Source organism: Nematolebias whitei, chromosome 7 (assembly GCF_014905685.2).
Source record: "Nematolebias whitei isolate Nwh7 chromosome 7, NemWhi1, whole genome shotgun sequence".
NCBI lineage: Eukaryota > Metazoa > Chordata > Actinopteri > Cyprinodontiformes > Rivulidae > Nematolebias > Nematolebias whitei.
The window spans coordinates 48,848,208-48,862,329 of NC_056504.1; the positions used below are offsets into that span (position 1 = coordinate 48,848,208).

General features: G+C 46.9%; 1 protein-coding gene across 1 annotated transcript in view; it reads right to left on the bottom strand.

Annotated features, from left to right (window-relative positions):
* LOC119412886 (metabotropic glutamate receptor 7) overlaps nucleotides 1-14,122 on the bottom strand; it is an 86,382-nt gene that overhangs the window by 40,784 nt on the left and 31,476 nt on the right. The window contains 2 exon segments of the mRNA XM_037679922.1: nucleotides 4,508-4,662; nucleotides 4,884-5,019. Coding sequence (XP_037535850.1) covers nucleotides 4,508-4,662; nucleotides 4,884-5,019 — 291 coding nt within the window.

A 14,122-nucleotide genomic window follows, 5' to 3' on the forward strand; every position in this document is an offset into this window, starting at 1 on the left:
GGCAGAAACGTCCAGGCCAGGCTGAAACATTCAGGACAGGCAGAAACATCCAGAGCAGGATGAAACATCCAGAACAAACTAAAACATTCAGGACAAACAGAAACATTTAGAACTGGCTGAAGCATCTAGGAGAAGCTGAAGCATCCAGAGCAGGCTGAAACATCCTGGACAGGCTGAAACATCTGGACTGAAACAGCCAGGACAGGCTGAAACATATGGACTGAAACAGCCAGGACATGATGAAACATCCAGAACAGGCAAAATGTCCAGGTCAGGCTGCACCATCCAAAGCAGACTGAAACATCCAGCACAGGCTGAAACACCCAGGAAAGGCTGAGACATCTGGACTGAAACATCCAGGACAAAGTGAAACATCCAGAACAGGCGGAAAGATCCAGGACTTGCTGAAACATCCATGACAAACTGAAACATCCAGGACAAGCTGAAACACCCAGGACAGGCTGAGACATCTGGACTGAAACAGCCAGGACATGCTAAAAGATCCAGGAAACGCTCTGAAACATCTGGACTGAAACATCCAGGACAAACTGAAACATTCAGGGCAGGCTGAGACATAATATTAATAATAATAATAATAATGTGTTATGTGATGTCATCATTGTATGTTCCCATAAAATGGTGAAATTGCTCTCTGCTTTTAGCCCATCCACCACCAGGTGGAGCAGTGGGCAGTTATTGAAAGTGCCCGGGGAGCAATTGGGGGACAGGGCGTCCTGCTCAGAGACACCACGAGATGCGCAATGACTGGGGATCAAACCTGGGACTTTTGGGTCCCGAGTCAGCTGACCTGCCTCTACCCCATCTTGGGCTGAAACAGCCAGGACAAACCGAAACATCTGGACTGAAACATCCAGGACCTGAGGCCTGAGCTGATGAAGCTGGTCAGAAACAGCTTGTTCTGTCAAGAAATTAAGATTTTCAGTTTTTTTTCCTTTCACTTTAATGAAAAGCAGTTTTAGTCTGTTTTTTTTTATTTTTTTTTAAGGAAAACATTTTAAAACTTCTATCTGATTCTGATCCGGTTGGTCCGTTTTACTGCCCTCTCTGATGCAGCTGAACAAACACCAGTCAGACCTCCTGTTTGCAGGAGGATGGATGTTGTCAGTATTTAAAATCTGCCTGTCTGTCTGTCAGTTCACCTGTCTGTCTGTCTGTCTGCCTGCCTGTCTGGTAGTCCACCTGTCTGTCTGTCTGCCTGTCTGTCTGTCTGTCAATCCACCTGTCTGTCTGCCTGTCTGTCTGTCCACCTGTTTGTTTGCCTGCTTGTCTGTCTGTCTGTCCGCCTGTCTGTCCATCTGTTTGTCTGTCCGCTTGTCTGTCCATCTGTCTGTCTGTCTGCCTGTCCGTCCGTCTGTCTGCCTGTCTGTCTATCTGTCCACCTGTCTGTCCGCTTGTTTGTCTATCTGTCTGTCTATCTGTCCACCTGTCTGTCCGCTTGTCTGTCTATCTGTCTGCCTGTTTGTCTGCAGCTTGGTCCAGACTCAGCAGAAAAGTTTCTGCTCATCATTAACTGAAATCTTCTGTCTGGGCTGATGGCGTCAGATGACCCGCCTTTAAACGGGAACAGGTCCAGTTCAAAGGTTCTGACCCGTGTACAGGAACGCTTGTCGCTCGCCGTCATGAACAAGAACTGAGGAGTCTGTGTTGGGGAGGACTCTCGGCTACTACCACACCAAACTCCAGCTCCATGTCTGTAAAAATAGCTGCGGTATGGTTGTATTTATGTTTGTCAAGTTCAGCTGGCTGTGGTGGCCATGTTGAATCAGGACAGTTTCTGTTCGGGGAGTTTTTATTAGAATGTGTCAGCTGTCATCCAGCTGCAGCCAGAGAGTTGTGGACGAGCCGATGGACGAGCCGATGGACGAGCCGGTGGACGAGCCGGTGGACGAGCCGGTGGACGAGCCGGTGGATGAGCCGATGGTCGAGCTGATGGACGAGCCGGTGGACGAGCCGGTGGACGAGCCGATGGACGAGCCGATGGACGAGCTGATGGACGAGCCAGTGGACGAGCCAGTGGACGAGCCGGTGGACGAGCCGGTGGACGAGCCAGTGGACGATCCGATGGACGAGCTGATGGACGAGCTGATGGACGAGCTGATGGACGAGCCGGTGGACGAGCCGGTGGACGAGCCAGTGGACGAGCCGATGGTCGAGCTGATGGACGAGCCGGTGGACGAGCCAGTGGACGAGCCGATGGTCGAGCTGATGGACGAGCCGATGGACTGCTTGAAAGGTTCGGCTTCTTTGTTATTTTCATGAGGAAGCTGACGTTTCCCTGCAGGGTGAGAGTTTTATGTGACTGAAACTCACGACCTCAGCCGATCCAGAGAAGCTTTGTCTTGTTCGGGTAAATGAAGGTTCTGCAGCGCCGACCCAACGTGGGGTGTAATTTTCCTTCTGAATTAAATGTCATGTTTTCAGTTTCCATGAATGGAGGTTAAAACCAGGCCGGCCTCTTCACATCGTATCAGCCCGATGATATTAAAATGTTAATGGATGTTTTTGTTACGCAGGAACCGCACGGTGGCCTGCGGGTCGCTTCGAAAGGTCCAGCATGAGTCTGGTGACGTGTGAGGGGCGACGCTGAAAACGACTGGATGTCTCGTTAGTGAGAACCACGTTGGTCTGATGAGAAAACTGAAGGAAAGAGGAGAAACAACTGGATCCTCAAACGGACCTGCAGCAGCCAAAGAGAAGCCTCAGCTTCCAGTCAGCGTCTGATGTTCTCTGGTGTTCTTGCTCCTTGAGAAAGAACGGCCATGTTTTATTTGGTTCATGAGGTCTATGACTCTGAACGTCCTGCTGAGACTTTCCACCGGCTCTTCAGATTCTTCCTCTCCTTGTTCCTCTGAGGTGTGGAAGAACTTCCTGCCTCAGTGCCTCCTTCCTTTAAGAGCTCCTGAGACGAGCTTCCTGTCAGAGGAACCTCGGTTCTGTTGAGGTTCTCTGCTGGCTCCTCTGGCAGACCTTCATCCCCCTCCTCCTCCTCCTCCTCCTCCTCCTGACAGTGACGTACGAGCTGCAGGACTGTTTCCTAATGGAACCAAATGAAAAGCGTTCTGCAGACCTGATGGCCTCCTCTTTCGTTAACCTTCACTTCTCGTTCTCCCGTGGACTCGTCAGGAACGCTCTTTGAAATGTCAGAGGACCTGAATATGTGAAGTGGAACCAGAGCTCAGTCCAGAGCAGACGGAGACACAACGATTAGATCCGCAGCAGAAATGTCGACGAGACGAGACACGACGAGACGAGACACGACGAGACGAGACACGACGAGACGAGACACGACGAGACGAGACACGACGAGACGAGACATGACGAGACACGACGAGACACGACGAGACGAGACGAGACAATGCTCCTCTGGTGAAAAAGTCCAACTGAGCTTCCTGCAGCCGCAGCAGAACCCAGAGATGATACGACCGATGACGGAGCAACACGACCTCTGCTTCACGAGGAGACACAAAACACTGCAAACACAAAGAGCATCCATCCACTCATCCATCCAGCATCCATCCATTCATTCATCCATTCATTCAGCATCCATCCATCCATCAAAATCCATCCATCCATCCATTCAGCATATATCCATCATCCATCCATCCATCAATCCATCATTCAGAATCCATCCATCCATCCATCTATCCATTCAGAATCTATCCATCATCCATCCAGCCATCCATCATCCATCCATCCATCCATCCATCCATCCAACCATTCAGCATCCATCCAACCAGCATCATTCATCCATCCATCCATTCAACGTCCATCCACCATCCATCCATCCATCCATCCATCCAGCATCCATCCATCCATCCATCCAGCCATCATCCATCCATCCATCCATCTACCATCATCCATCCATTTAGAATCCATCCATTCATCATCATTCATCCATCCATTGTCCATCCATACAACCATCTATCATCCATCCATCATCCATCCAGCATCCATCCATCCAGCATCCATCCATCCATCCATCCATCCATCCATCATCCATCCATCCATCCTTCACCCATCCATCCATTCATCATCCACCCATCGTCCATCATCCATCCATCACCCATCATCCATCACCCATCATCATACATCCATTCATCCCTAATCCATCCATCAATCATCCATCGATTCATTTTTCAAACCAGTTTCAATCCAGCTTCAGTCCAGTTCCAGACCCATCTCAGATTAGTTTTTGTACCTCGGGAGTCTTGGATCAGAGGAGAAACAGGACCATCCAGAAACCCTCACAGCATCGTTAAACTTTTGATGAACGGACCCTCCAGCTGCCCTTGGGTCAAATCGACCTACGAGGCCTCAGCTTAAAACTCAGACTTTGTTTGTTTGACCCAAGGGCAGCTGGAAAAATTAAATGTGTTCCCTACGAATGATTTCACCCACTGGGACAAGAACCCGGTCCAGTGGTACCAGAACAGTTCTGAATGATGTTTTCTGCTCTAACTGTGATCAGAACCGGTCCTGGACTCACCGCTGATGGTGGCCCTCTTGGGCAGGATGGTGATGGCGCCGACTGCAGCGTCCTCCAGCTGCTGGATCGGACTGTTCTTGGACCCCCAGCTGTCAGAACCGATCCACAGGAAGTGACCGATCTGATCCGCTCGCTTTGAGGCGTTCAGGATTCCTCTGGACCCAAACACAACACATCAGTCAGAACCAACACCAAAACCACCGGTTCTACTGCTGGTGACACCAACAGAACCTCACACACACACGACAGATGAGGCAACAAAATAAAAAGTTTCATCTCAAATTAATCTGTTGGAAAAATAGAAAATTATATTTAATCAGAACCGGTTCTGACTGAGAGCAACCAGAACCGTGTGTAGATAAGGAGTGTTGGGTACCTGATGTCTTCGTCAGAGGCAAACAGAACCACGGCCCGGGCGTATCGGGTCTCCAGCAGCTGGCGGATGGTTTTATCGAAGTCGGAGGGTTTGTGGTCGTGAGGAATCTTCAGGGACTGAGCGATGCAGATCTCACCTGAGGAGAACGAACACCACAGGTGAAGGTTCTGACGTTGGTTCTGGTTTCATGTTTGGACCTGATCAGGATCAGCGTGTGACCTGCAGACATCATCAGCTTCACAGAGAGAGGGTTCTGTCTGCAGAGCGGGTCCGAACGGAGCTTTGATGTTCTGCTGCTGCCTGAACCTGCTCTGATCGGGAGGAAGATGATGATGATGATGAACGCGGTCAGAACCTCTGACCCGAACCATTTATCTGAAGAAATAATCCTTAAAATCTGATGTTCCGGACAGTCTGCAGAGAAACAGAACCGGTACATGACAGAGAACTGGGTCAAAGGTTCTGAGACACAAAGACCTGAGTCCACAGCTTCAGAACCAGAACCCAAGTCCAGAACGTGGGTTTCTTCAAACCCTGGAACATTCTTTAATTCAGTTGCATTTGGATCCAAATGCTCGGCAGAAACAGAACCTTTTAAAGAGCTGACTGTGGAGCATCTGGATCAGAACCAGAACCACGGGCAGACTTCAGAACATCTCAGAAACTTCAACCTGTTGGGTTTAATCCCACAGTTCTGCTTTGGTTCTGGTGTCAACTGGACCGAACATCTGAGGCCCAGCATGTGCCGGAGGTTCTGCCTGGAGTTTGGTTCTAAAACCAGCACAGAACAAGTCCAGAAGGTCCAGGAGGTCCAGAGGTCCAGCACTCAAAGTATCTTTTTGATTGTCTCATCTTTAAATTATTTTAGTTTTTACGGACCAGAACTTCTTCAGTTTGTCGTTTAGCTCAAGCAGAACAAACCGGGCTTTTTGTTCTGATCAACTAAACTAACGCTTTGTCATCATTTCTCTCAGAAAGTTGAGTTTGGGTCAGAACGACGTGCAGGGACAGTCAGAGGGACACACGGTCCTCATGAGATTATCAGACCATCAGATGGGTCTGACGGGTCAGACGGGTCAGATTATCAGACGAGTCAGATTATCAGACAGGTCAGATTATCAGACGGGTCAGATTATCAGACGGGTCAGACGGGTCAGATTATCAGACAGGTCAGATTATCAGACGGGTCTGACGGGTCAGATTATCAGAAGGGTCAGATTATCAGACGGGTCTGACGGGTCAGATTATCACAAGGGTCAGATTATCAGACGGGTCAGATTATCAGACGGGTCTGACGGGTCAGATTATCAGACAGGTCAGATTATCAGACGGGTCTGACGGGTCAGATTATCAGAAGGGTCAGACTATCAGACGGGTCAAATTATCAGACAGGTCAGACATGTCAGATTATCAGAAGGGTCAGATTATCAGACGGGTCTGACGGGTCAGATTATCAGACGGGTCAGATTATCAGATGGGTCTGACGGGTCAAATTATCAGACGGGTCAGATTATCAGACGGGTCAGATGGGTCAGATTATCAGACGGGTCAGATTATCAGACGGGTCAGATTATCAGATGGGTCAGATTATCAGACGGGTCAGATTATCAGACGGGTCAGATTATCAGATGGGTCCGGCAGCAAAACGTTTGTAAAATGTGACTTTTGGAGTTTGGGTCCAGTTTTCAGTCAGAACTCAGACTGAAGCTCTGGTTTCTTGGTGTCAGTCTGGTTCTGTTTGGTTCTGCTGCTGCTCACGTGTGCAGACCCGACTGCTGGTCAAACATCGATCGCAGACGTTTTAGGAGGTCCTGAGCAGATTTCTGATTGTTTGATCTCAGCTGGGTGAAACCGGCTGCGGCTCATTGCAGCTAATTGGATCCACATAATCGCTGGAATTATTCCTGATCTAATTATTCCTCGTGTAATTCCTGATGAATTAGAGCCACAGGTTAGTGAGCAGCTACACAGATTAGGAACAGATGTTCTTGTCATACAACAGGACGAGGTCCAGAGGTGATGAAACTTTGCGTGTAACTCGCTTCTTATTGGCTGTGTCGCCATGGTAACGCTCAGCTGCTGTACGTATTTAGAAAGACACGGGACAAGACCAGAATGTGGTGATTAATCTGAATCAAACTGGAAGCAGTGTGAACAACAACCAGAGACGTCTTCTGGTGATCCAACAGAATCAGAACGTGTTTTAATGTTCAGGTGTGTTTGGGCCTGCCTTTAGAAAAGCTCAGTGCACCGGTCATCCACCTAAAATCCTCCAAAGTTACTTCCTAAGATGCTCAGGCTCAAAAATCACAAACTGTCCGAGTTTAAAAGCAGAACGTCACTCGGGTGTTTATGTTTGTAAAGTCACTGATTGGACTCATCAGACCTCCTGCTGCTGATTTTCTGAGTGAAAGTCTTCCTCGAGAGCTTTCCTGGAATCAGCTGAAGCACCGTCTGATCGGAGAAGGTTCTGGAGCGTCAGAGTGAGAGATGAGATGTTTTGACTGAGCTGTCAGTCAGGAAGAAAAGCAGATAAACGAGTTGGTTCTCTGTGTCTGAACGACTCGGACTCTTTCATGGTTTTAATGAACTCAGACATCAGCACGGCTTCATCACGTACTGATTCTGTCAGAAGATCCTTTTTATCTTCAGGCACTGAGGTGGAAAGTTCTGCAGGACAAATGCTGAATGAAGCGGAAACCATAGAGAAAATAATAAAACTGGAGTTTTCACTGAGGTTCAGGTTCACAAGAAGTACTTTCACTGGGATTCAGAACAAACCAGAACCATAAATCCAACTTACACCTCATGACTCCTGTTAGAAGCCTCTGAGCATACAGGAGGACGGCCCAAAGGCTATAGGAGGAGGATTCTCAAGCTATAGGAGGGCGATCATCAAGCATAGGAGGGCGATCCTCAAGCATAGGAGGGCGATCCTCAAGCATAGGAGGGCGATCCTCAAGCATAGGAGGGCGATCCTCAGGCATAGGAGGGCGATCATCAAGCATAGGAGGGCGATCCTCAAGCATAGGAGGGCGATCCTCAAGCATAGGAGGGCGATCCTCAAGCTATAGGAGGGCGATCATCAAGCATAGGAGGGCGATCCTCAAGCTATAGGAGGGCGATCCTCAAGCTATAGGAGGACAATCGTCAGGCTATAGGAGGACAATCTTCAAGCTTTAGAATGATGGCTCTCAAGCTATAGGAAGATGTTCCTCAGTCTATAGGAAGATGATGCTCAGACTATAGGAGGATGATCATCATGCTATAGGAGGACAATCCTCAGTCTATAGAAGGATGATTATCAACCTATAGGATGACAATCTTCAGGCAATAAGAGGACGATTCTCAGGCTACAGGAGAACGATTCTCCTGCTATAGGAAGACGATTGTCAGGCTATAGGAGGCCAATTGTCAGGCTATAGGAGGCAGATCCTCAGGCACTTAGGAGGACAATCCTCAAGCTATAGGAGGATGATCATCAGGCTATAGGAGGATGATCATCAGGCTATAGCAGGACAATCCTCAGATTATAGATATTTTGCTAACAGACAGACACTGGGTGATAGAGCAGAGGATGGCAGTGCCTTTGTTAAAGAATTGTTCTGATTCTGCAGCTGCAGGACTTGAAGTTGCAGCGAGTATTTCCCGAGTTGTAATGATGCTTTCTTATTTTAGATTTCATTAAATCTACATGTTGTCCACACTCCGGTGTTTAAAGGGTTAACTTGCGATTGAAACTGATTCAATAAACGAGCCGTTAAATGAGAGAGTTCCACATGTCTTTGCCCAACAGATGGGTCTTTTGAAAACCAGAGATATTTTTGTTTTTGGCTCTGCAGCCAGCAGGGCTGAGTTTTCCTCCCGGCTTGTTTTCAGATTCCTCCTCAGACCTGCATCACTTCCCTGACTCACAGGTGGAAGAAACACCTGAAGCCTTCGTTAACGTGTGAAACTGGACTCGTCTTTGTGTCTGACGGCTGACTAATGAGAGGCAGAGTTTGACTTTCCTGCAGCTAAAATCCAAAGAGTCACGATTCACACTCAGCTGATGAGTCACCAAACCTTCATCCTCCTAATGACCTGTAACCTGACTCACAGGTCTGCAGGAAGCCTTCAGAACCGGACCTGCAAACAAAACACGTCACAGATCCTCAGACATTTCAGCAGAGAGAGTGCTGCAGCAGGAGGAGAAACCCACACGCACCAACAAACGTCCCTTTAAAGGGTTCTTTGTTCACTTGTGATGCATGAAGATGCGCTCCCCTGACTATGACCTCTGACCCTTGGCTTGTCTACCAGATTCACCCTGAGCTGCTACATGAGATGTGTTTTTGTGGCAGCGTGTCAAACACCTCCGGAGGGTTCGGTTTGTGAACGTCACAGCTGACTCACTGTGTTTCTGCAGAATAAAGGTGCGTTTGTTTTGCTGAACTAATGAAGCAGGAGCCGGGGACCAGACAAGATACACGCCGGCGTTTTTCTCTGTGAGGCTGAGATGCTGTGACTAAAATCTGTGGAAGATCTGCAGCTCACACCTGAAATATTCATGTTGCTTTGACTTACATAACTGCAGCCGGCGAGAAGCTGTAAACTTCTCGTTGTAACGCTCGTTCTCAGATTAGCCAGATTAACTCGGCTCCTGGGATGAAAGGGTGTCAATCAATCAGCTGCAGGCAGAGGAGAGGAAGCGGCTGGATCTGTTGGACATGTTGGGATGTAAGATGTTCTGGTGGGACACATTTCTGAACAGGAACATCTCTGAATGACCAACAGACCTCCCCCCAGTCACCGACCAACCTCCTCCTAGGTCCAGATTAACGTCCAATCACTGGCCGATCTGCCAATGAATCTCCAACTGATCTCCTCCGCACCACTGACTGATCTCACTCTGGTTCTTCTGAGCTGCCATCATGTCCTGGTTTGTCAGATGTAGAGCAGCTCTCCTCCTCCTCCTCCTCCTCCCTCAGGTCTGGGTGTTTCATGAGCGACAAACACTAACAACCTGCTGATTGATGCCTTCTGGGACTGCCAGGTAATCACATCACAGAATTAGACTGCATTAACTGGTGCACCGCTTCTCAAATCTCTGCTGCTTAATGAACACATCAATAAACACACGGAGGGTTAGGGAGGAGGAGGAGGAGGAGACAGAACCTGGAGAGCTGCTGAGTAAAACAAGCAAACAGCTCCAAACATCTCACCAACCCAACCCAATCCATTATTACATCCAGAACGATCCTGTTTCATTTGAAATCTGACCACAGATGAGATTTTTCTGATCCACGTGGAGAACCTTCACCTAAAACACAGAAATGTCCACATGTTCTCTGCTGCACGAAACAGCTGGAACATGTGAAGAACTCGGCAGCAGCTTCTGATTTAAACATCGTCTTTATTTACACTCTGTGTTTGACTGACAGTCCGGCTGAGCTGAGGAGACACTGAGGTCATTTAGACCTCCGCGGAAAATATTCAATCAGGGCGGAATGAAATAATAAACTGAGCGAAAAAAGTTTTGTAAGCTCAATCGTCCAGGTAGATAACAATAAAAATGGTTAAATCTTATCATCTGGACCTGTTTCTTTAAGAGAAGAAACGTTTCGTCCCCCATCCAGAGGACTTTGTCAGTCTGCGGCCTGCCAACCAGATCTGTCCCATGAGTAGCCTTCATTGCTGTGGATTTCTGCAGAACTCAAACCGTTGAACATTTCTGCAGCTCCTTACAGAACCTTACAGAACTCTGTACCCACAGCAGGAACTTGAACATCTCCTCCACCCTTCAAACGGGTCACTGACAGAAACTGAACTCCTGCTGCCGGAACACTGAAACCAAACAGAACCTGCAGCGGGTCGAGCTGGAACTCTCAGAATGTTGTGATGACGTCATTAGTGCTGCTGATTACACTCTGAAGTGTTTCTGACATTTGGATGATATGAGTAGGATGGCACCATTCTGCTTTGTTGCTCTACCATCTGGACAGGGCCATCTGCAACGTCGCTCTACTGTCAGGATGAGGTCATTCTGTGAAGTCACTCTACCGTCAGGACGGGGTCATTCTGCAATGTCGCTCTACCTTAAGGATGGGGTCATTCTGCGATGCCCCTCTAGCATCAGGATGGCATCATTCTGCATTGCTGCTCTACCTTCTGGACAGGGCCATCTGCAATGTTGCTCTACTGTCAAGATGAGGTCATTCTGCAAAGTCGCTCTACTCTCAGGACGGGGTCATTCTGCGAAGTCGCTCTACCTTAAAGACTGGGTCAATCTGCGTTGCTGTTCGTTCATCAGGATGGCATCATTCTGCGTTGCTGCTCTACCATCAGGATTGGGTTATTCTGCAACACCGCTTTACTGTCAGGATGGCACCACTTTGTGAAGTCACTACCTTCAGGATGGCACTATTCAGCATTGTTGCTCTACCATCAGGACAGGATCATTCTGCGACGCCGCTCTACCATCAGGATGTGATGATTCTGTAACATTCTGTTTCACCTCCTTGGAACAGATGGTGTCCTGACATTTACATGTTGGGCCTTTTGGGGATTTTGAAAGGACACGACACCTTCAGGAAGCACTGAGGATATCCACACATCAGATGTTTATAGCAGGATAAATGAAGCATTAATGATCTGTGGCAGCTCAGAGTTTGACTGGACCTCCCCCGGTGTCATCAGAACCTGGACTTTATCTGAGCAGCAGGTTCTCTCTGAAGGTAAAGACCTCCCACAAGCTCCAGTTTTTAATTGAAATGTCAGATTAAAGCTGATCAAGCTGGAGCAGCTGAGAAGGTCTCGTTGATACAAAACCAGAAGATCAATCTGTTTGTTTCAGAGCAGAAATCATGAGGAAATGTTTTAACTTAAATTAACTCGTTTAAACCAACATTTTGGCTGGAAGACGACCAGACTTTTCTTTTCTTCGTTGAATGTTCCCTGTCTAAAAGCACTGAAGCTTCCTGAAGACTGAATGATTCACTGAGTTAAGAAATGTTTGATTTAGTGATTTGAAACAGATCCAGCTGCTCTATGTGATGCAGACGGGTTCTCCTCTGACACCTGATAAAGCAGATGCTCCACTGGCTCCCTGTTAAGTTCAGAATTGAATTCAAAATCTTACTTCTAACCTACAAAGCCCTCAACAACCTAGCTCCATTTTATATTACAGATCTTATTGTCCCATATTTTCCTAACAGAGCACTTCACTCTCAGACTGCAGGTTTACTTGCAGTTCCTAGAGTTTCCAAAAGCAGAATGGGAGGAAGGTCTTTTATTTATCAGGCTCCTCTCTTGTGGAACCAACGTCCAGTTTCTGTCCGTGAGGCTGACACATTGTCCAGTTTTAAGACTGGGATTAAGACTTTCCTTTTTCATAAATCCTATAGTTAGGGTTGGCTTGTTATGCTGCATTAAGCTTAGACTACTGGAGGACAAACTGACCTCATTTTGCTTCAATTAATTGTTAAAATTAATAGTTTTCATTTGGTACTATTTCTATCTTAACGTGATTCTTGACCTGCCATTGTGTATCTGTTCCTCTCAAGCCCAGCCGTTCGAAGCAGATGGCCGCTTGCCCTGAGCCTGGTTCTGCTAAAGGTTTCTTCCTCATGAGGAAGTTTTTCTTTCCACTGTCGCCTTCATGCTTGTTCAAGATGAGAGTTCTGTGATGGAGTTAAACTCAAAGCAGTCTGCTCCTCAGATAAATACTGTTAACATTTTTAAATCACTTCTTGGTCTGCTGCCTTCATACATCTCCTCCTACATGTCTCTGCGTGAGTGCAGCTACAGCGTGCGCTCTCAGGACATTATTACCTGCAGAGTTCCCTCAGTGAGGACTGAACTAGGCAAAATGGCCTTCTCCTACTCTGCTCCTGTTTCCTGGAATATCTTCAAAAAGATCTGAAGCTCTCGACCTTGACCTCTCTAAGTGGCTTCAAGCATCTGTTAAGTTCCTGAGAAAAACCAGCACAGACATGTTCCTGTTTTTAGTATTTTAAATCGCTTTATAATGTAGCTGTTTTTGTTTCCTTTTCTTATTACCATTTTATTTCATTTATTCTTCTAAATTTGCATGATTTCTTTTATGATTGTCTACTGTTGTCATCACTCTTTGTTAAAAATTCAGGTCTCTCTTGTAAATGAGTCCCTTAGGCTCAATGGGATTAACCTGTGTAAATAAAGGTTGAATGAATGAAACTTATTTTGATACATATGAATGTTTCTGTTCAGTGACCTGAGACGACTTCTGTTATGACTTGGTGCTTTATAAATAAACTGAATTCAATTGAATCAGAACTGATTCTTCCTGCAGAGGATGAAAAGTTTTGACCCGTTGGTGCAAACTTAGGTCAAAGGTCAGAGTTCGAATGGGGCCAAGTCCAGATCTGATAGTACAAAGTTTGGGTTTGGCTCCAAGCCTGACAGGAAGTAGTTCTAATAGGTTCCTCTGTGCACGTTCGTGCGTGTTATCTGCAGATTAGGAAGTAATCCAGTTCATATTGATCTGAGGAGGTCCAGTTTCTCAGCTGACAGGCTCCCAGACTGAACCTGAGCTGCAGAGAGACTCGGGTTAATGAAGCGGGTCATGGACCTGAAGGCTTTCACAAACAACAGCAGAAAGAAGAATTCATTAAAAACATCACAAAAAGATAAAAACAATAAAAGCAGAACACGTTGAAAAGTCCTGGTCCTTCAGACTCTGGACCTGGACTTGAGCCTGAGCTCAGACTAATGCTGCTGGACTTCCTGCCTCACCTGCTGACGTTTGATTCGACATTAAAATCACAAAATCAAAATAAAAGCAGTTGTTTGTTCAAACATGTTGAACTAATGATTAATCAGCTGATTCTACTTTTCTGATCTCAGATCAGCATCTGCAGCAGAAACATGTAAAATTTGAACATGCACAAGGACTGTAAAGTTTACAGCTCCATACAAACATGCACGAGGACTGTATAGTTTACAGCAGCATACGGACGTGCACAAGGACTATAAAGTTTACAGCAGCATAAGGATGTGCACAAGGACTGTAAAGTTTACAGCAGCATACAAACATGCACAAGGACTGTAAAGTTTACAGCTCCATACAAACATGCTCAAGGACTGTATAGTTTACAGCAGCATACAGACGTGCACAAGGACTGTAGAATTTACAGCAGCATACGAATGTGCACGAGGACTGTAAAGTTTACTGCAGCATACGGACATGCATGAGGACTGTAAAGTTTACAGCAGCATAC